This window comes from Meleagris gallopavo, chromosome Z (genome assembly GCF_905368555.1).
Source record: "Meleagris gallopavo chromosome Z, MGAL_WU_HG_1.1, whole genome shotgun sequence".
In the NCBI taxonomy this organism is placed as follows: Eukaryota; Metazoa; Chordata; class Aves; order Galliformes; family Phasianidae; genus Meleagris; species Meleagris gallopavo.
The window spans coordinates 43,974,526-43,997,932 of record NC_139435.1 but is presented as its reverse complement, the minus strand read 5'-3'; the positions used below and the strand labels follow the sequence as shown (position 1 = coordinate 43,997,932).

The 23,407-nt window shown below is 41.3% G+C and overlaps 2 protein-coding genes across 4 annotated transcripts in view; one reads left to right on the top strand and one right to left on the bottom strand.

Moving 5' to 3' along the window:
* Positions 1-9,470: 9,470 nt before the first annotated feature.
* Positions 9,471-11,165, top strand: LOC100549241 (tubulin polymerization-promoting protein family member 2). The gene is made up of 3 exons (XM_003213592.4): positions 9,471-9,902; positions 10,053-10,206; positions 10,336-11,165. Exons 1-3 carry the CDS (start codon positions 9,637-9,639, stop codon positions 10,516-10,518), a joined length of 603 nt encoding a protein of 200 aa, XP_003213640.2. The 5' UTR covers positions 9,471-9,636; the 3' UTR covers positions 10,519-11,165.
* Positions 11,166-16,205: 5,040 nt separating this feature from the next.
* SYK (spleen associated tyrosine kinase) overlaps positions 16,206-23,407 on the bottom strand; it is a 45,440-nt gene continuing 38,238 nt past the window's right edge. For all 3 annotated transcript variants that reach the window (XM_085213569.1, XM_085213571.1, XM_085213570.1), the window contains 4 exons: positions 23,128-23,317; positions 21,675-21,815; positions 21,317-21,429; positions 16,206-17,840 (listed from right to left, as the gene is read on the bottom strand). In XM_085213569.1, the coding sequence (XP_085069695.1) occupies positions 17,768-17,840; positions 21,317-21,429; positions 21,675-21,815; positions 23,128-23,317 (517 nt within the window). In that variant the 3' untranslated portion in view covers positions 16,206-17,767. The remainder of the gene's footprint in view (positions 17,841-21,316; positions 21,430-21,674; positions 21,816-23,127; positions 23,318-23,407) is intronic.

The window sequence follows — 23,407 nt, the reverse complement described above, 5'->3', positions numbered from 1 at the left end:
CCCTGTCATGTTGAAAAAGGTAAGGCTCATTCTCCAAAATCATTGTTGTATACAGAGACTTTAAAATGTCTTTTCCTGAAGGACTATGCCCTTGAATAAGCAACAATCCAGGCCAGGACTGGATGCTGCCAGCACTATGACACAGGTAAGTCCCCTGATTTTGTTTAGAATACTTGCCATAGAAACAGCAAGAAGTCCTCAGGAGGGTATAAAAATATTCACTCTGTGCTACCGTCATACACTCTCAAACAGCATTACTTCTGAATGTAAAAAATCATACTGCAGGCACAAATGACAAGTACCTTTGCTGCAAGTAGAAGAATAATTAGAGAGTGAGTGTTTTTCACTCTGCACAGGTAGAGGGGCTCTGTCTAAAACACCTTCTACTAACTTACAGCCCCCAGCCTGGAGCACCTCTGGATGCTGGATGTCTAACTGCATGGGCACATGGGACAAAGGCAACAGATGGCTCTACATGTTGGATTTCATATCACAAAATTGACCCTAAGAATTATCTACAGGAAAGAACATCAGGGTTAAAATGGAACAAAGGGAGCCAAGAAGGTTTATATTTATATCTTGGCATCAGTAAGGAACAAGGGCCTGAAGTTGGCAGTTGAGCAGCTGCACTCACAGAGACTGAGTGCAAGAGAGTATTTTTCTGCTAGTATACACTAGGGAGACTTGGCACCAGAGCTGCCAGGGGCAAGATCCTGCCAGGTCCATGAGTTAACTCTGACTTCACACTCAAAAATAGGATTTGGGAAAGCAGAGAGGCACATGGAGGTATGCTGCTAGTTCTTTATTTTCACTCAAGATGCACCTAACATGGTAACACAGGATATGATTGACATCTGTGTGAAGCAAGCTGAATTTATTTTTTTTTTCTATCCTGAGAAGCAGTCCCAGGCTGTGGCTTCAGCAACACACAGGGTGCCACCAGCTGAGCTGTGTAGACTTTCATAGAGTATCTTGCTTCCAGCAGATGTCCCAGATACCGGGCCATTTGATCCCACCACAAAAATAGTTGCATAAAATACCATTACAGCTATGGGCCTGTTCCACTTCGCTGGCCTGGTGGAAACATCCAGCAGGGCTGTGGCTCATGTCCAGCAGGCCTCTTCCCTCCATGGAGAGAGTGAAGATCCTCTGTGTGAGAAAGGGAAGGTGTTGGAGAGTTCTGTCCTTCTTTCTGAAATTAGGCCTTTAACAATGGTTTCATATTTTCCAAGCCGGATCCTTGTACCTAGGTCTGTTGCCAGGAGGGATCAGGGAAAGAGCACAGCTCAAGGTTCCTGACAGATTTTCGGACAGTTGCTATGCCTTCAGGAAAATAAGCACCTACAGCAAAACTCTCAGCTGGTGGTGACTGGCCAGTGTCGGGGGAGACCGATTTATACCTGCTGAAATCTGGTACATGAAAAGAAGTGCAAAGGAAGCAGGGCCTGTGCATCAAAATGTGGTAGGGAGAGAAAAATGCCAGAGTGGAATCTGCTGCTGGCCTTTCCGAAACTGCCAAACACCCTGTGGCCCTTTCAACCTGGATGGAAGCAGGATGGTGCATCTACGGAATATTCAGCCAGTAACTGTTGTTAATCATTGCATACTTCTTTTTTTTTTTTTTTTTTTCCCCAGGGTAATAGTTATGCCACAGATCATCTCAATTGTCCAGAATAATACCACATGGCTCAAGCAGTGAAATCAAGCAAGACTGCTGCTTCTGAAAGCAGAATGTGCTTAGACAGAAAAGGCTTTTTCTTTTATTCTGTGGATTTCAGACTTAACTGAAAACTGGCTCTGCTCCCTTGTCCTTCTTTCTAGTTTTATGGGTACTGTCAAAGTGAGCTGTGAAACTGAGCAACACATTCAAAGAAGCAAAAACTGGGTACTAGCATCAGTGAAATGATGGCAGCATCTCTCTGTGGCCTGGATTGCTGCTTCTGACAAGGCCAGTGATGCTTGCTTTGCAGGCAGTGGACTTCCCTTCCTTGGAAAGTTCAAATGTACTGCAATCATACATGCTGCCTCAGGCATCTGTCTCCATTGACTTGCACTGCTTGAGAACAGTAGACTCTCAGCTCTTCCTAAGCAGTTTGGAAAATACCACTATTTCTTAAAGTTAAATATTAGTCATTTTACTAGCTATAAATCTAGAAAATGAGTGCTCCCTCTCTCCTGCTTCTCAATTTCTATAAGCCTAAAACAAACAATGTCTTGTGGTGTGTTAGAAGTTTGCTTGTTCTAGAAGAATCACTGATCACAGCAGGTTTTCCCATTTTCTAGGAGCAGCACTGTGAAGCAAAAGTGGAAGAAATGAGAATTGGAAAAAAATATGATAGACTTCCATAGGCCTGGAAATCAAGAAAACTATGTCTTCAGATAACCAGAGGCCTTAGAATAATGGAGAAAAAGAGTTTTTGATGTTAGCTCTCAAGGAAAGAACCAGGCCCTCTGGCTCACATGAGATAGATTGAGGTAAATAGGCAAAGTCACTTCACTACAAAATGACACAGATTTTCTGCTTAGAAAGATCAGAAAGAGGGACTGCATGGGATTTACCCAGGCTGAAAATTTTCAGTGCAAGATTATTTATAAAACTACAGTTAGTGTTTATTGAACTTGTTCTATTTTACTGCCTTGAACAAAAGTTTTATTTATGTACCCAAAAGAGGTTTTCTTGTTGTCTGTGTATGTGCCTGACAAATTAGAAAAATGCACAAAAGCTCAAGATACTGAAAAGAAACCCCACAAACTATTTTTACACAGAACAGCAGCATGTTTGGTCTCTTCAGTTCTATTTAATTTCTGAAAAGTGGTTTCAATTTTTTTCAGTGCAGAGTTCTTACTCTTTCGGCTGATCTGTATAGCTTCTCTTTCAAGCCGAGGCATCAATACATTCCTCTGTTCTTTCTTTTTCTCCACGTATCTGCATCAGACATTGTATTTTTTCAGCAAGACAACTAAAATCACTGCCTTTCAAACTTGAACCATGCATTACACTTTCACAGCTGACTCTTGTTTTTAAAGAAAACTTTGTTCTTCATCTATTCAGCAATCAGGAAAGAGACAATTTTACTGCAGAAACACACGATCTCAAATCGGACACAGAGGGCTTGTAGAATGGGTACAGCTCCGCATGCGAATTCTGATCTACCTTCATTGTCCGTCTTTTAGGGTTTTCAGGGTCTAGATGTAATACAAGCAGCCCGTTTTGACAGATTTAGAATGTTTCATTCAGTAATTGGAATTTCATAATATCAAGGAATCATAGAATCACAAGTGTATTCTGTGTAGTATCGCAGACTTCCAGATCAGGACAGAAAGTGCCCTGAGGATAACTGATCTGCCTATTAAAGGCAAATGTAAAGAAGGCATTGAGAACCTCAGTCTTTTCCTCATCCTCAGTGATCACATTCCTCGCTGTACCAGGTAAAAGATGAAAATTCTCCTTGGTTCTTCTCTTACCACTGATATATTTGTAAAAGGATTTCTTATTCTCTTTTACTGCAGTGGGCAATCTGAGTTCAAGTTGGGCTTTTGCCCTCCTGACTTTCTCCTTGCATATCTTAGCAACTTCCTTGTAATCTTCCCAAATAGCCTGTCCCTTCTTCCAGAGGATGGAGACTCTCTTTTTCTCCGAGTCTCAACAAAAATTCCTGGTTCATCCACACTGGTCTTCTTCTCTCTGGCTTCCCTCTGGACTCAGGAACAACCTGCTCTTGTACCTTTAAGATTTCCATCTTGAGGAGTGTCCAGGCTTCCTGGACCCCTTTGCCCTTCAGGAGTGATGATCAAGTGACCCTTGCAACAAGCATCCTAAAAAGGTCAAAGTCCACCTTCTGGAAGTTAGCTTCACTGCTAAAGCAATCTTTATTTGAATGGTTTCTCTGACCACAGCACGGAAAGGGAGGTCTTATGCTATACATAGTTTTATATGAAAAAGGAGGTTTATGTGATTATGGAAATAGTTCGTAAAATGAACAAAAGTGGGCAAAGTGTAATTTAGAATTCATTTATTCATAACAGAATAAGTTAATATTCTTCTTGCCTACAAATAAGTTTCAGGCATTAATCTTTTAGTCTTTTCTTCTGGATTTCTGCTATTTTGCAGAGTGAATTTGGTTTTCTTCAGTTATACAGATGTACAGATGCCCTAACTTTTTTTTTTTTTTAACTTTTTGTCTCTTTAAAATACTGGTTTTCTTTAAGTAAATAATGCTGTTTCCATGAAGATGGTATCAAAGCTGTCCTCCAGCTTTCCTGCAGATTTATGTGAGCATTTGCACAGAACACTGCATTTGCTCTGTTTTGCAGCTAAGCATTTTACAGAATAGATCACTTCCTTATAAATGAAGGTTTAAGAAGCTTAGTATTTCCCTTCATAAATTGGGAATTCCTTTTAATGGTTCATCCGCTTTGGGAACAGAGGAACAGTGTGTGTGCTTCTCTGTTTCTATATGTTGTTCGAATTCTTTTAACAAGGTACTACTTTTTCCTTTTGTGTTTTTTTTTTATTATTTTATTATTTTTTTGTCTTCTGGTGGTTTTCCTGTTTCTCTAGCAGTGGTCAATCAAAAATGCTTCATACCACCCTCAATGTAATTTTAAGCTGAGCTCATAACAGTCTGGCAGCAGCCTCAAATAGTTAACTAGTTACTTGGGAACAAATTCTACACACCCATAGCCTGACTTTGTCAAAACACCTCCAACTGAAAGCAGAAAAAAATTGGCATGTAGCCACGAGAGAAGTGAAGAGCAAAAACCATAGGCACAATGATTCAGATTAATCTGTGCATTAACTTCAGTGGAGCACTATCTGAAACATATTAAAATAATTTCACTGTGTGATATGTCAGTAATGTGCTGTCATTCTAGAGAGAGGTTCTTAGAAGTTCTGTTGTCCAAGTTAAATTAATTTAGCAATAGCAAACTGGCAGATCACAGGAGTTACTTGTTGTTAGAGGTTTATGTGGAGGGAGTCTGCAACTTTTGGTGCTAGGTCCAATGCTTTTCTATGTTTTTATCTATGAGCTGAAAATACAGCTAATATTGCTGTTCATAAAATTTGTAGATAACAAAAGGAAGAGAGATTCTTCTAGAGAAATACAAAAGTTCAGAAAAACTGCAATCTGGCCATTTGCCTTTTTGTTAATGAGATGTATTGATTAGAGGACCATCTTTGGCCACATGTGCATGTGTGTGCATGACATTTTTTGTTGTTTCCCCTCAGGAATAGGAACACGAGATTAGAAATAAACATACTACTCTTGAGTATATTATTACATAGTAACTATTACATGCAAATATATTCATAGAATCATAGAATCACCAGGGTTGAAATAGACCCACAAGATCACCCAGTCCAACCATCCACTGATCACCAGTAGCTCTCAATAAGCCATGTCCCTAAACGCAATGTCCAAACATTCTTTGAACACCTCCAGGGTTGGTGACTCCACCACCTCCCTGGGCAGCCCATTCCAGTGCCTGACCAGTCTTTCAGAAAAGTAGTATTTCCTAACATCCAGCCTAAATCTCCCCTGGTGCAGCTTGAAGCAATTCCCTCTAGTCCTATTACCAGTTACACAAGAGAAGAGGCCGATACCCAGCTCACTACAACCTCCCTTCAGGTAGTTATAGAGAGCAATAAGGTCTCCCCTGACCCTCCACTTCTCTAGACTGAACAATCCAGCTCCTTCAGCTGCTCCTCATAAGACTTGTGCTCCAGACTCCTCACCAGCTTTGTTGTCCCTCTTTGAACCCGCTCTAGGACCTCAGTGTCTTTCTTGCAGTGAGGGGCCCCAAACTGAACACAGTTCAGTTTCACAGTTTCACACCAGTGCTGAGTACAGTGGGATAATTACTTCCCTGTTCCTACTGGCAAAACCGTTTCTGATGCCATTGGCCTTCTTGGCCACCCAGGCACACTGCTGGCTCATGTTCAGCCAAGCATCAAACAATATCCCCAGGTCCATTTCCTCTACACAGTCTATCAGCCACTCTGCCCCAAGCCTGTAGCTGTCTGGGGTTATTAAGGCCATAGTGCAGGACCTGGCTATTGGTATTATTGAACCTCATCCCTTTGGCTTCAGCCCAGCAATCCAGCATGTCCAGATCCGTCTGTAGGGTCTCACTACCCCCAGGCAGATTGACACTTCCAGCCAACTTACTGAGACTGCACTCAATGCACTCATCCAGGTCATCAGTAAAGATACTGAAGAAGACAGGCCCCAACACCAACCCCTGGGGAACACCACTCGTGACCGGTCACAAGCTGGATTTAACTCCATTCACCACCACTCTCTGGGCCTGGCCCTCCAGCCAGTACCTGACCCAGCCAAGAGTGTACAATTATACTATTATAAACAATGTATGTGTACAATTATATATTATAAATATTATTATTAAATACTAAAAGTGTTAAACTGTGGTGAGCTCTGGTAAACTCCCCATATGCTCACTCTGTCCACAAGGCACGTGGCTGGTGAGGGCTTTATCCTTCAGGTCAGGCAGGGTTGGATGAGACTACCTGTTCAGCCCATGCAAGCCCACCTGTATGTGCCTCACCTTTCAAAGCAATTTCTGCAGTTTTGGAAACTCATTTGGTTTGAGTTGTTTTTGTTTACAGTTTGTTTAGTTTATGGCTAGAGAGCATTTTCTCAGTAACTTTAAGGAAAGTGACCTTTTGGTCACCATTGTCACACAGAAACCGGGAGCAACAGAAACAAAGAAGCTGCTGTGATTAGAGCAGATTTGAAGTGGTTTTGAGTTATAGGTGAAAAAAAAGTGAATTCCTACCATCCTGTCGTTGAAATTCATGGTTCTCTGGCTACCCACTCTGCCTTCTATCTGAAGGTATCAGCTTCATCTAATCACCTTAAACAAGCTAAACATTTACCAGTTTAAAAAAATCACACACTGCAATTAAGAGGAAAAAAAAAAAAGTTCAATTCCAAATATCAGGTCTGCTATATGAAAGATAAACCTTTCCAGACTGTACAAAAAATGTGCTCCAACAAACGTGCACATCAATCCCCCACTTCCTCGTCTCTGTGATTCGTTTCCTGCCTCATTTATCCTGCACTTTCCATGTACAGGCAGCAACACTGGTTCCAAAACAGGCAACCTTCAACAAGGAAAGATAAAACAAGTAACCAAGGTGATTACTACTTGCCTAAGAGGCAGATGCAGCATCACGATTTTGTATCACTTTTTTAACAAAAGCAAGTGTAGAGTCTTGCATCTAGAGAGGAATAATTGCATGCATTGGTACAGGTTGGGGGATGCGCTGCTGGAGAGGAGCTCTGCAGAGAGGGACCTGGGTGTCCTGGTGGACGACAGGTTGGCCATGAGCCAGCAGTGTGCCCTCGTGGCCAAAAAGGCCAATGGCATTCTGGGGTGCATTAAGAAGGGTGTGGCCAGCAGGTCGAGGGAGGTGATCCTCCCCCTCTACTCTGCCCTGGTAAGGCCTCATCTGGAATACTGTGTCCAGTTCTGGGTTCCTCAGTACAAAAAAGACACGGATCTCTTGGAAAGAGTCCAGCGGAGGGCCACAAAGATGGTGAAGGGCCTGGAGCATCTCCCCTATGAAGAAAGGCTAAGTGAACTGAGTCTGTTTAGCCTTGAGAAAAGACGACTGAGAGGGGACCTGATCCAGGCTTATAAATATCTGAGGTGTGGCAGCCATAGCGGTGAGGCCAGTCTCTTTTCAGTGGTATGTGGAGACAGGACAAGGGGAAACGGACATAAGCTGCAGCATAGGAAGTTTCGCACGAATGTGCGTAAGAACTTCTTCACGGTGAGGGTGACGGAGCACTGGAACAGGCTGCCCAGGGAGGTTGTGGAGTCTCCTTCTCTGGAGATACTCAAGACCCGCCTGGACGCCTACTTGTGTGACCTGGTGTAGGGAACCTGATTTGGCAGGGGGGTTGGACTCGATGATCTCTGGATGTCCCTTCCAAAAAAAGGACCACAACGATCATCTAGTTTCAACCCCCTTGCTATGTACAGGCTCACCAACCACCAGACCAGGCTGCCCAGAGCCACATCCAGCCTGGCCTTGAATGCCTTCAGAGATGGGTCATTCACAACCTCCTTGGGCAACCTGTTCCAGTGGGTCACCACCCTCTGTATGAAAAACTCCCTCCTAATATCTAATCTAAACCTCCCCTGTCTCAGTTTAAAACCATTCCCCCTTGTACTATCACTATCTACCCTCATAAGCAGTCATACCCCTTCCTGTTTATATGCTCCCTTCAAATATTGGAAGACACAATGATGTATTCCTGGGGCCTTCTCTAAGCTAAACAATCCCAGTTCCCTCAACCTTTCCTCATAGGAGAGGTGCTCCAGCCTTCTGATCATCTCAGTGGCCTTCCTCTGGACCTGCTTTAAGAGCTCCACGTCTTCCTTGTGCTGGCGTTCCCAGGCCTGGACGCAGTACTCAGATGGGGCTTCACAGTAGAGGAGGACAATCACTTCCCTCTCCCTGCTAACCACTCCTCTTTTAATGCAGCACAGAACGCAGATGGCCTTCTGGGCTGCAAGCACACACTGCTGGCTCATGTCCAGCTTTTCATCCAGCAGGACCCCCAAATCCTTCTGCGTAGGACTACTCTCAAGGAGATCTTCTTTCAGTTTGTATAAATACATGGGATTTTCCCAGCCCAAATGCAACACCTTGGACTTGGCCTTGTTGAACCTCACTAGGTTCTCAAGGACCCACTTCTCCAGCCTGTCCAGATCCACCTGGATGGCTTCCCTTCCCTCCAATGTATCAACTGCACCACTCAGCTGGGTGTCATCTGCAAACTTGCTGAGGGTGTACTTGATGCCATCATCTATGTCACTGATGATGATGTTGAAGAGCATCAGTCCCAAGACTCACCCTTGAGAGACATCACTTGTGATCAGTCTCCACCTTGACATAGAACAATTAATCACAATCCTTTGGCTGCATCCAGCCAATTAATTCTTAATCCATTGAACAGTCCATCCTTCAGATCCCAAGGTTTATACTAAATGGCAGCCTACAAGCAATCTTGAGATCTAGAGCCCTGGGTGAAGTTTATGGCTTTAGGAGAGGCTGGACATTTAAAAAGGACTTGAGTGCATCTTGCAAGCAGCAGGAGTTGATTTCTCATGCTATAGCAGACTGATTTAAAACTTGAACAATGACTTTTATTCCCTCAGAGATCCCTAATATCCAGTTTTTGTGGTCTAAGTTAATCAGAAGTAGAAAATTTACTGGGGTCAGGAAGAGGGCAGCCTCATTCAGAGAGTTGTTCAGATGACAAGGTATGATGGGAAAGATATGGACAATTTGGTAACTATTTGAAAGAAGATGTGCAATATGTAGGCAATTATCTGGGGTCTGGAAGACAAATGTAGTCCTTTTATCATCTGTAAATGCATGCATTATTTCTTGAAGCCAAATGCAACTTTTATTTCCAAAAGGTTCAAAAGATTTGGATGTCCCAATTACTTCATGCACATGAGTGATTAATTGAGCCCAAAGCCCCACTTTCACCCCTCTTTTGCATCCCTTGGGTTCCAGACCAAGCCCTCTCCCACCTGGATCCTGCCTGTTCTGTATTGGTGCCTAGTTGGTTGCCTGGGCAGCACTGTGGCAACGCAATGCCCATTGGTGATGTCACTTGTTCTGAAGGAGTCCAGCTGCAGGTCAGTCTAGCAGCTCCTTCCCTGCCAACTCATTCTCTCCACAGCAGCAAGATGTCTGGGCTAGAAGAATCTTTCCGTAAATTTGCAATATATGGTGACACAGCTGCCAGTGGCAACAACATGACAGGGAAAAACTTCTCCAAGATGTGCAAAGAGTGTGGGGTGATGGATGGAAAAGCTGTGACCAGCACTGACATTGACATTGTATTCAACAAAGTCAAGTAAGTGAGGCAGTGAGATGCTGTAGGCAAAGGAGCAGCCAGGCACTCACTCAAGGGGCAGCCATGGAGTCTTTCCTTCCTACTGCCACACAGCTTTCCTCCTGGTAACTTTCCTTTTAGTAACCTTCCTCTTCTTTTTTCTGGCCATAGGACCAAGGGTGCCCGCACTATCAATTTTGCTGAGTTCCAGCAGGCCATGAAGGAGATCTGTGTTAAGCGTTTCAAGGGCAAATCACCAGAGGAAGCCCTGCAAGCTGTGTATGGCCTCATTGAGGGGAAAGAGCCAAGCAGCGTGGGCACCACCGTGAGTAGGAGTTTCTTTGTCCACTGTCCACCTGGAATTGCCATGGGCCCCTACATACCAAGTGTTATACTTGCTAACATTGGCGAGCCTGTCTGAGCTTGTTCCTAATTCTGGTCTCCTTTCCTGCAGAAAGTCGCGAAGGTAGCTGGGGTCGAGAGGCTGACGGACACTAGCAAATACACTGGCAGTCACAAAGAGCGCTTTGATGAGAGTGGCAAGGGGAAAGGACTTGCTGGCCGTGAGGACTTGACAGACAACAGTGGCTATGTTGGTGCCTACAAGGGAGCTGGCACTTACGATAAGACACACTAGGACTGAAGTTACTTAGGGGAGCAAGGATCTTCTTCCTCTAGGAATACATGGGAGAAGAGGCAAATAAAATCTCATGAAACTGACCTTCTGTGTGTACTGCCAATCTGCAATATGATAGGATGGGAATGGCTGGGGTGCGCACAGCATGACCAGCAGTACCTGACCACAGCCGTAAGAGCATTCTTCCAGTGCATAGGATGTGATACAGGCCATCCCCTGGGGAGGGTAGGAGTCCCAGTAATGCTAGTCATTACCTTTTGCCACTCCTGTTCCCTGGGGTTAAACCTCCTCAGACATTCATTGCACTTGGCATGGTCATTCATAGCTATTTCCCCTGCTTCAAACTGCTGGCAGCTGGAAAGGATCTGTGATCAAGAGGAAAGCGAATAAAGAGTTTATGACTAACTCTCATCTCCTGCTCTGTGCTCATGCCCTCCTGAGGGTATTAGGGTATGGGACACCAGAAAGAGGGTAGAAGTGGCACACAATGGAAAGCCAAAGTGTTTTCCCTAAGAGTTTATAAATTACTTTTTTTTTTTTCTCTCAGAACAAGAACTGATCACTAAAACTTTAAATAGGCAATAAAATAAGTTATGTGAAACTCAGATTCAAGACTGCTTTTCTTTTTTTTTCTTTCCTACACGTGGCAATAGTGGAAATGCATGCAGTAAAATGGATAGAAGAGCCCTGAAATACAAGCAAAAAATTAAGGCCTTATGCAACTCTTTTTCTTACTTTTTATAACTCAGATAAAATACATTAATTGCTGCCCTCAGTAATGTTGGCTTAGTACATCATGTCCTCTACAACAATTTAAGTGAAGTACATGTAAATTAACTGGAAGCAGGGCATTGTCCACAAAAGAGAAGCTAATACAGTTGATGAAACAAAGACAGGACATTCTCACCCTGCTCTGCTTCCAGTGGCATAACATTCCTTATTTTAATGCAGTCAGCAGGTAACTGCAACAATTATTCAATACTTCAGAGTATGAGTATTGTTCCTGACACACTTTTATTGGTTCCTGGTGTGGCTCTACTCATCTCACTGACCTTCAGCTGTACTGGTGAAAACATGGCTGAATCTGCAGGACTGCCTCATAGCGCCCTTTGCCTGGACACAGCTTGTCGGTGCCTTTTTCTGAAGTCTCTTGCTCTTTCCAGGATGGATGCCTTCCTGGTTTTTGGGGAGTGCAGCTAGTGTGTTTTATAGTGCAATACAAAACATGGGTTTGAGGTTCTTCAGTACTTTCCAGCCCCATTCCTACCCTTTACAAAGGCTTAACACATGATGGGCAGCAAGCACCTGCCATCAAGCAGAAAGCCACACTGGATCCACCAGCCCTGCAGGCTGCTAACACCCAGACAAGTCAGCACTCAGGGAGTAGATGCAGGCAGCAGTCTCACAGCCATATCAGTTTCCAGGCTTTGTGTGGTGGTGGGTGCTTTCATTCCTCCTTGCTGCACATCAAATACCTTAGGACATTTACATTTTGCAGAGGGCGACAAAGGTTGTGCTCAAAACCCAAGCAAACCTTCATTATATTTCTTTGTTAAGGCCTCAGTTTCCTTGTAATTAAATCATACAAGAAATAGCCTACATAAAGTTCTGCCAATGCATACAGGAATGTGTTGTAATACTAGGTTTTTTAGTTGTTGTTTTTTAGGGTTTGTTTGTTTGTTTTAATAGCTGTGTTTGTTTTAAAAAGCTGAGTGAACATAGGGAACAAGCTGAGAGCTTTGTACTCATGCTTGTGTACTCAGAGTTCTGTGAGTTCTGGTTTGCATAATCTGGCTACAACGTGACACTGGAGAGTGAATTTCTGAGACATGATTCAATCCGTACTTCATCCTGTAATCTAATTTGTGCAGCACTTCAGTTCCAGCAAGAATCCCTTGCTTGTCCTGCCTACTCTTTATGAGCAGAAACCACAAAAATATGTGGAATGCCACGCTTGCTCCTTCCAGTAGCTACAGAGCAGACAGATGGAAAGGAAGTCATGTTGACTAAAGAGTTTAAAAATAGTACCTATTGCCTATATTGCTACATGATCCTGGGGAAGATTAAAAAAAATATATATGTATGAATCAATGACAGCATCAGTAACACATCTGCAAAAGAAAGAGGAAAAAAAAAAGAATTTGTTCCTTGGGATCCTGCAGAAATATAGAAGATACCCCACTGCAAAGTAGGGTAGGAGGCTCCTGTCACACCACTGGCATCTGATACCAAATTTCTCTACCATTTTCTATTTCCTTTAAAGACACCATATTGCCTAGCAAAACAGGAAGGGTAGGAGTCATCCCCTGGTATAGGCAGGAGTGCACTTGTGTCTTCTCCTGGTGCTGCCTGACCCCTGATCTTTGTGGAGGCAAGGATGGCTGCTGTACTCCTCTGCAGCTAGAAGAGCTGTACAGATACAAATTGTTGGATTTGGGGAATCTGTTAAGAACAGTGGAAACCTTACTGAAATAAAATGGTATTCATTCAGGAGTTTATACTGAACTATGGCTAAGCTCCCTCACAGAAAAGCAGAGAAGCATTGGCTTCAAAATATGTATCTGTTGGGGAAAGAAACGTTGGAATTAGACACGCTGTCAATTTACCACCATGTTAAAGCAATCAGGATAAAATACCCCTGAATCCCACTCCTTGGAAAATTCAGTGAGCTGGTAACTGTGGTGTAGCTCTTCACATCCCTCCTGTCCCTGGCTCCCAGCCTCTCCTCTGCAGTTTTCTTGCTGTCTTCTAGAAATATGACTCACAAACAAGCTCAATAATTCTTTGCTAGCTGGTCATTGCTTCAGGATATTGGAGCATGTTGCCTGATATGCCAGTCAGATAGAAATCACGGGACTGATGAAATCTGCACACAAATTAGAACAAGACCTGAAGATACAGCTTTATGACTGTGAAGCAAGGGGAGGCAGTAGCACAGGCAGTCATCTAACACACAGGTAGGAGAAAAAGATAAAGTACAGATGCATGTGTGTATAATGGTTTTAAAAAAGAAAAGTCTTCAAACTTTTTTTTTTTTTTTGCAATGCTGCAGGATCATTGCAGGATCATTGCAGGATGCAATGAGCATTCCTGCAGAGTGATGCTTGCACTGCAGCATGGGGTGCTGGCTCACACAATTTGCTGTGGTACTGTTATACCTTCGCAACAGCTGAACTGGGGAACGCAAAACCTAGATCTGACACAAGGTGGCACACGGCATGCCAGGCAGGCAGCTCAAGCTGTGACATGCCCACAACAGGCACTCAGATTCAGCTACAGAAGGCATCTAGGTGCAAGCAGCTCTTGCCCTAACGGTTCAAGGCATCTACAGTGGTAGACAGACATAGGGAGTTAATGGTCTGTGTACGTTTACACTGGAGTGGTCTTCAAAGTGATGTTTAAAATCAAAATCATGAATATTAATGAACAACAAGGTGTAATGATTGCCCTCATTTTCCCTGCTTCTCTGATTGAGCACATCTCCTGCCTCAGGAAACAGTGGTTAGGCTTGATGCAGAATTAATGATTGGCTGAGAAAGCCAGTGAGTGTTTGCCTGACATGTATGCAACAGAAAAGGAAAAAAATTGGATATTAATGCATAATATTAGCCTGGCTTCAGAGAATTCCAGGTAATTGGTGCTGCTTCCAGTGAGGTTATCAGTGCTGTTGCTTTGACTGTTGTTTCATTGGAATTCATGGCGAACTGCAAGCCTGAAGGAAGGTATGCATGCCAAAGGCCTGCCTCTTTTTCTACCATTAACCAACAATTTATTTGCCTACACACTCTGCCTTTCTGATCCTTGTTGCATGCCCCACCCACATTCCTCCCCTCCTTTCCCAGCTCTGAGGCTGGCTGCAGATTTTGGGGTATCAAGGCGGGCTGTGTGCCCCACTGACTACCTACAGCTGCAGCAGGACTTGCTGGTGAGCCTGGCTACTCCCCAGCACCGCTAGGCCTACCTGCAGGGATGGCCAGGACCAAACATGTCATGCCATAGCTTTGCACTGCACCATGCTGTGCAGCATTGGCATAGACCTGGGATATGGATCACAATAGGTATGAGGTGGCTCTTTTCCCTCCAAGCCTGGGACTGTTTTGCCTCCTGTGCTGTTTCTCTATTTTTCTTCATTGTGGTTGTCAGGAATCATGTGGTTCTTCTTTTTTTTTTTTTTTTTTAATCATTTTCTGCATGATTTACAATGGTTTTGTCCTCATGAAATGTAAAATTGTTAATTTTAATTGCTGACTTAATATCCTTTGTATTCAACACAGCTACAGCCTTTTTCCTTTAAAAAAGTATGTGAAATATTCAATAAACAATATTATAATTGATCTTCAGGCTGTGTCCATTTAATTCCTGGTCAGTCCTCTGTCAGTCCATGCCACACTCACACCCTTCCATGTGCCTGTGGGATGTACTCCGTAGTGTGCTACTGCAATTTCCCATTTACAGCATCACATACAGTGAAAAGATCACAAAGAGCTTCAGAAATACTTTGCTAATATCCACAACCAATCATTCACAGTATAAATCATTCACAAACTCTACTCATGTGGAGCTTTGCTTTGCATCAATCAGTAAGTAGATCAGCAAGCTCTTCTGTGCTGCACTGACACAGCAAGAACCAGGACAGGACAGACTGCCTGCAACAGTCATGCAAGCACATCAGCCTAAAAGCGTTCATGTATTGCCACCTCCTGGCAGTGCCATGTACAGCTGCCTGTACAGAGGCCCTTCTCAGATGCTCACTTTTTTGAACCTATATATATTTCAGAACTCCAAAACAGTTGCCTCCACTTCTAAGAGAGTCTTCATGTGTATAATGCGCCATTAAATCCTGCAAGGCTGACACCTGACACGGTGCAGAAATCCCTGGATAACTGATGTAGTGCACTGACTCTCAACACCTCTAATTTCCCAGATCCAGCACAATATCATTGAAAAGCAGTGTTCTTGGAAAGGCTTAGGTGTAAAAACAATGCATATTTTTAAAGATTCTGGGGAATTAGTGGGTTTATCTGTTCTGCCAGGTACTAGCCTGTGCCAATAAGGAAGTCTTCAGTGTTCCACAACAATCACAGCAATTCAGCAAGTATACAAGCTTTGCACATCAGCAGCAAATTCAGGAATTTGAATAATTCTTGTTAAAACAACGTATTTTCTAAAACAATGCATTTAATCTCAGTTTTAAAAGTTATTTCACAATATTTTATATTCTTAATGTAATTACAGAATAGTGAAGCTAAGAACAATTAAGTAACTAGAAAGAGACATTTGCTGCAAAGAAAGAGGAAGAACTAATCCTCCAGTTTTTTTTACCTTTCTTATATGTGGTAAAACTTAAACGCATATATTGCAGGGAAATAGTGCTGTCACTCACTGAATGTACAATAGGTTTTGATTTCTGCAACTGTTTTGCAACTGTTATCCCCATGAATGTTCTAATTGCACATGTAGAGCTTGACAGTTTCTCTGCAACAGAGATAATGCTAAAACATGGCTATATATAATCACAAGCAACATCTACACCAGCAGTTCTTGTAGAAAAATGTTTGTTAAAAATAAATCAAAAAATGAAATCATCAACAAGGTAAGTCATGTCTGAATCACATTTAAAGCGTGACCTTTATACTCAGTATCTTTCAGTAGAAGTACTTTCTGAAGTATCTTGCACTGGATTCTGGTTAAACTACCAAAATCACTTGGCTTTTATTTTAAAATAAACCATAAAATTAGTATCAGAAATACACTGCTTCACAGTAAATCCAACATTTTTATAGCTGTATTTTATTCATATTATTTCACTTTCTTGGTGTAAATGCCCAAAAATATTACTGCATTGCTAAGAATGTCCTGTTCACATAACAATTAAAAACATATGTTCCAAATATCTGGGTGCAATAGGTATATCTAACTCTAAATCTTACTTTTCATATTTCTCTAAAATCTCTGTATCTAGTAGACTCCTGAAATATACACAGCTGCCTATCAAATAGCTGCTTGTGGGGAACACAGAGAAGAAATTTTAATTTCTAGAACATTTAAAATGAGATTGAACAAAAATACATACAAGTGAAAACTGGGGACAGAAATTGATTACATAATTTATATTATCACTGCTATACCCACACGGTACAGGAAACTCTGCTTGGAGCATCACAAAAAATATGGTAAGACAGACACCTTTTTCTGAGATGTTTACAAGGATTAATAATGCTAGAATTTAGGAGAGGGCAAAAGTAAAGTGAATATCCATGAGCCTACTTCAAAATATTTGAGCTGGGAGTGAAATTGAGATTCAGAAGTTATAAGCTGTGATGAATAACCACATATGCTTTTGAAGAAAGGTTTGGAAAAAGATATGGTTCTGCTTAAAATACAACACAAGAAGCTTTGATATATCCAAAGACAATGTAAAAGATGTATCTAGAGAAGGCTGAAATAACATGAAGGAAAATTGCTGCTCCTTCAACTTTCGAAGCGCAATTGTCTTTTCAGGAACTGCAGTGATGGACTTCAGGTTAGAAGACTAATTGCTTTAGTCTTTTGTCCCAAGGTGAGAGCAAGCCCTTGAATTCCTTGGTTTTACCATTAATAAAGTAATTCCCATTTGGGGATTCCACAAGAGATGAGGAAAGAGAGGAGCTGGTAACACCTAATGGAGTTGATGATTCCTTTTATTTTTCTACATTTAGAAATTCACATCTCCCAGCTCCTGACTGCAAATGTTACTAACAAGAAGAAAACAATTTGGTTATAAAGTAGTAGGGGTAAAATCAAACACAATGTCAGTCAAAGTGACCGACACTATCACAGTGAATTTTTTTTACAGTGAAAAATGTTTATGCTATTCTTTCTCAAACAGGAAGAAGGCTGGAACAATCCAATTTGAGAGCTAAGAATATTAAAAACAAAAAATTAAATCCCCATCTGCACTCAAATATGTAAGAGGAAGAGAGTTGAAAGACTTTAAATAGGTTTTACATGACAGAAGAATGTGAAGACAATAAAGCTGTAAATAAAATGGAACGTAATGGAAGTCTATGCATCTGCATTTATGTTGTGCTGCTCTACTTTGGAGCTTGATATTCCGCAAGAAAGCCAAAAAAAACCAAAGGCAATGTCACAAATAGAGCTTAGGTCTGAACTTTATATGGCGAAGGTGACAGTTCAAAAATAAGTCACTTAGTTTCAGAATCTGAACTGCTTCTCTTTGCTGAAAAAAGGCAAGCTGCTGTTCACACGGCTAGTGGGAAATGTCGTAATAGTAGTTCCGTAATCGCAGCTCCACGGAAACGAATCCTGGTCGGTCATCAACACTGTGGAAACATGACAAGTATCACCACACAGGACTGAGAAAGCTGAAGAGGTTATGTGGGCCGTGCAATAGCTGGGACTTCACAGCAGTGACAACTCCTAGAGGCTGCCACAATACTTTAAGGCTACCAAAACGTTGCTACAAAATGAATACCGAGAGGTTAATATTACTACACAGCATTCAGTCAGTAGATTTATTGTCATCAAAGTTATTTTGTGGTTGTGGAAGGTACTATTAGAAATGGTAAATCAGCTTCAATTAATTTGCTACTTCATTTACTTCAGTAATAATCTAGAGAAAAGAATACTTACAATGCATTAACTTCCTTATAATGAGTTCTACAACCATACAGATAAGCTTTATGCCATTAAGAATAGCCTCTGTAAACACTACATGGCTGTACTGTCTTGATTTCCTCTGTATCTCACCTCTTTAGATTTAGGAGAATATGATTAAGTTGACAAGAAGTTCTGACAATAATGTGTTACATATTGAGATAGTTGCACTGCGTAAGCTGAACATTTTTTTAGTTTTTTTCTTTTAGTTTTTTTTTCCTTTCAAATATTTGGGATATTCGATTACAAACAAATAAAAAGCAATATCCTTTATAGTACCTTTACTAAACTTAATGAAAGTGATTCTGTTTCACTCTACAACTGCTACTACTTTACTGTAGTACAGAAAAAGGGCAGAAATTATTTAATGATTCCATGTTCTTTCTAGAATACTAGATGTAATAAAACTAAGAAAGAAGCAAGGTTCCTAGAAGGGAAATAACATAACTCTTGAAATGGAACCTAAAGATCTTTAGTGAACATATTATTCACATATTCTCCAGATAGTGAATTGGAAGAGTAAGCCACATTACAGTGGACTTTCTTTGCTTTATGGAAACCTTTCTATAGCTAAAGATAACTTCAACAAAAGAGTTCTACTCCCAGTCTTTACTTCAGTTCAGGATTGCTCCTGACCTAGATGCAGCACCCGGCATTTGGCCTGTTGACCTTCATTAGGTTCACATGTGCTCTCTTTTCAAGCCTGTCCAGGTCCCTCTGGATGGTATCCTTCCCTTCTATTGCAACAACCACACCACTCAGCTTGGTGTCAACAGCAAAGTTGCTGAGAGTACACTCAATCTCACTATCTAAGTCACTGATAAAGATATTAAAGAGCTGTGGTCCCTAGATGGGCATCGCTCATTACCAGCCTCCATCTGGACAGAGAGCTGTTGACTGTAATTCTCTGGCTATGGCCATCCTGCCAATTCCTTATACAGTGAGTAGCTCACCCTTCAATTTAGATATAGCAATATAATGTGGGATCATATCGTAGGTTTTACTCTAGGTCTATGACATTGGTTGTCTTTTCTTGTCCACTGCTGCAGTCACTCCATCATAGAAGGCCACCAGATTGGTCAGGCAGAATTTGCTCCTGCTGGAAGACATGCTGGCTGTCTCAGATCATTTCCTTGTCTTGCATGTTCCTTAACATAGCTTCCAGGAGAATCTGTTCCATAATCTTCCTAAGCACAGGCCCACCGATATGTAGTTCCCCAGATCTTCCTTTCTACCCTTCTTAAAAACGGAAGAAATGTTTTCATTTTTTCCAGTTACTGAGACTTTAACTGACAGTTATGACTTTTCAAACATGGTAAGAGTGGCTTGGTAACTACACTGCCCAATTCCTTCAGGACCCTGAGATGCATGTTGCTGATTCCCACAGACTTGTACATGTTCTATCTCATCGGGTGGTCCTGAACTTGCTCTTTTCTTACACTGGGAGAGATTCTACTCCTCTAACCCCTACCTAGAAGTTCAGGGACTTGAGAAATGTTGGAACCCTGACTGCCAGTAAAGGCTGAGGCATAGAACTTGAGTACCCGATGGCCTGTAGTAGACTCCAACCAGCAGGTGCCCCTTATTGGTCTGGTCCCTAATTTTAGCCCACAAGATCACAATCATGGCTGTTTCTCAGTGGCAGCTCTTCACAGTCTATCCTACCATTCCTACTGTGCTTGTCCCTTTTGAAAACCTTGTAACCCTCAATCATAGTGTTCTCACAATGCGATTCATCTCACCTTGTTTGCATAATAGCAATAGCAATTAGGCCACTGTATCACAGTTTCCATCTCCTCCTGCTTATTTCCCCTGCTGCATGCACTGATGCAGAGGCACTTCAGCTACTGGTGGCACAACCTTCCTGGAGGAGCCCTCCAAAAATTCTCTGGGACAAATCTAAGGTTTTAAGGTTTTTCTCTGCTGCTTCCTAACGATGGTGTTCCCTGGCTCAGCTCTGTTGCTCAGAAGTACATGCCTTCCCCAGTCGAATCTAGATTAAAGCTCTCCTAATACACCTAGTAAGTTTGCTGCCCAGAACACCGTAACCCCACCTGGTCAGCTGCATCCCATCTAACATATCTGGTCTCTCAAAGGTGCATCCAAGATCACAAAACCCAAAGCCCTGAGTGTGGCACCAGCCAGCCAAACATTTATTCAACTGACCTTTATGCCTCTCCTCCCGTGTCCCAGTTACCAGAATGAAGAGAGGAGAGCACTACATTCCCAAACCCTTCAACATCCTTCTGAAAAACATAAACTCTCTTTTGATATTTTGGAATCTCCTCATTGCAGCCTCATCTGACCATGCTTGAAAGCGTAGAGATGGTAATACTCTAGCTTTAAAAGGCATTGTAGCCTCTTCTTGATACTACAAATGTGGGGTCCTGGCAGGCAGCAAACCTCTCTAGAGAGATGGTACAAATGACAAATGGGTGCCTCAATGTCTCCCAGCAAGGAGTCTCACTAATATCCTTCACACTGAGCCCTGAATCTGTTTGGTAGGGGTGTTCTGGGGGCAAAAGAACAACCTGTCTTTCTGTTCTGAGCAGTTTTTCTTGTCTTGTGTCATAGTGCAATCCATCACCTCAGATCTGAATAGTTGTTTACCTTCCCCTTGCAGGTATTTAAAACTTTCACTAATAGGAAGTCCATGTGGGATCCAAATTGAGGACATTTAGAAATAACAGAAGAAAAAAAATGATCAAAAGAATTAAAAACTGAGACATAGAATGAATAATTTGACAACAGAACTTTGAAACTTCTGTCCTGGAAATCAAAATCAAACAAAAATGTTTCCTTAATTTCAAACTTACTTTTCTAAATACATCAGACTGACATTTTGGTGGAATAAACTGTTTTTGATAAATTGATTTTGAGGATACACAATTTTTTGTATATTTTTGCTCAAGCAAAAAATATATCATATGTGCAAAATAATCAGATTCCTGTACTATACTCATTACTTCACGTTGTTCTCTTTTGAAAGCACAACTGACTCCTTCCTTTTCAGAGTGTTTCTAAGCTGAAATCTAGCTGATACAATATGCTTTGAAGTATTCTTATTTCATGCTTTCTAGCTACCAACCATGTAGATTAAAATATACCACTATTAAAAGAGAGAGTATCAGATTACACTCACTTGTACGTCCAACATAATTTCATTAAGTCATAGACTTCCACTGGACAGGCTTCAGGACGTTCCATTCGTTCTCCTCTTTCAATCATCTGTGCAACTTCACCGCCTTTCATTCCCTAGAATAGGATGATCAGAGCAATCTTCTGAGTTGCATATGATTACAACACATATTAGTATAGTATAAAACAACGAGAAGTTTGGAGTTGAACTGGTGGCTGTCCTTTGACTTGTCTGTTACGACAGACGGGTTCTAAAGCCTTATTTGACCCGTAGCAATCCTTCCAGGAAGGAAAAAATAGGTGATGGTTTGAATTTGCTCTACATTTTTATATTAAAAGAACTGACAGAAAGAATTACTCACTTTATAGGGCTTTTGCCCATAAGAGAAAGCTTCCCACATTAAAACTCCAAAGCTCCAGACATCACTTTTGCTAGAAAATTTGTAGAAATTCATACATTCTGGAGCATACCACTTGACTGGCCATTTTCCATGACTTTGTGCCTAAAATATGGAATAACAGAAAATAAAAGCAGACTTGAGACAGTAACAAGGGGTAAAGAACACTCATATTCACAGAAGCCAATTTAACTTGGATTTTCATATGTTCATACTAAGTATTTCTGATATAGTCTGCCTTAGAGAAATTGGCAGCAGCTTCTTCAATACCATTACAAAATTGTTCCTAATCTCCCAAACTCAAATAAAGCATTGGAATTAATGCTGTGGTAAAGCAAAGCTTAGTTAAAGGACCTAACATCGTGTTTGTTAAGCTGTGTCAAAGAAAGATTTTTCAACTCTTATAAAAGAGACACCAACTTAGCCAGAAGGAATCTTGAGCCTTAATTTCAGATTAAGTCAATGCTTTATTTCAGAGCACAGCAACTGCTTTGTGACAAACTGCAATTTGATGACGTCCTGCTATAACGTGCTACAAGAGTGCAAACATCAAACCATACTGGAACAGTGCTAAATCTATTGAGATAACCCTACAGCATTTTGTGCAGTTGTAAATGGAATGAGCTTTTGATACCATATCTCAACCTCCTGATAAACGAGGCAAGTTGGAAGTGATTTAAGATGCTGCTGCCTTTTCTGGCAGCAGTTACTGTTCCCACAGGAAGGTCATCAGAGGGGAGTATGTGCTTGCTCCTCCTCTGAAGTGTTTCATGGTCTGGCTTATTGGTTTTAAACAACTGATGAAAGAAAAAGCAGTAGGGTAAAATAATTTTAACTGTAAGAGCAATATGTAGGAAAAGAAGATGCATACATAATTAGAAGCTTTAGCTCCCAAGGATACATTCACCTTCCTAATGTGGCACTGATTTTAGTCTCTTGCTGCACAAAGATTATGGTAATTTAAAATCAAGCCGAACAAAATTTACCTAGGTCAAATGATTATTTGCCACCTGTACCCCTTCGACAAACTCCCCAAATCTCATTTTGTTATTTAGTTAGACAGTCTGTTAGCCTATATTTTCCTTTGACATGATGTAAACCAAATGCTAAATTAGTATTTGCAACAAAGATAGTTTCAACTTTTATGGAAGGAAATATCTCATTTCCACAGTAAATTTCAATCTTGTAATTGCAAATTTACCAAAGAAATAACTAAATAAGGGACTAGCTTTTCCCTCCCTATTCATCTCTTAACTTTGATCACATACTTTGAAAATTCATGATTACTACTAGAAGACTATAAAATATGTACATAGCATTTCTTCCTTTCAACTTTTAAACACAACTGCTCTTAAATAAAAAAAAATCTTCTTAGGCTATATTAGTAAACAGCTTTGACAACTTGTGCAAATCTTACCTTGTAATAATTTTCATCAGCACTAAGAGCCTTAGATAATCCAAAGTCACTGATTTTGGCATAATGTTGGGTGACTAATAGCACATTCCTCGCAGCCAGATCCCTATGTACAAAGTTATTCTCCTCCAGATATTTCATCCCCATGGAAACCTGATGTACAAGTTCTGTTATATTCTTTTCTGTGATGTGCCTGAAAATCATGATTAAATCTTTAAGAGGTCAGTAGTTCATTTTCATTATTTTTCAAGGAGTTCAAACACAAAATTGCGCATATTATATA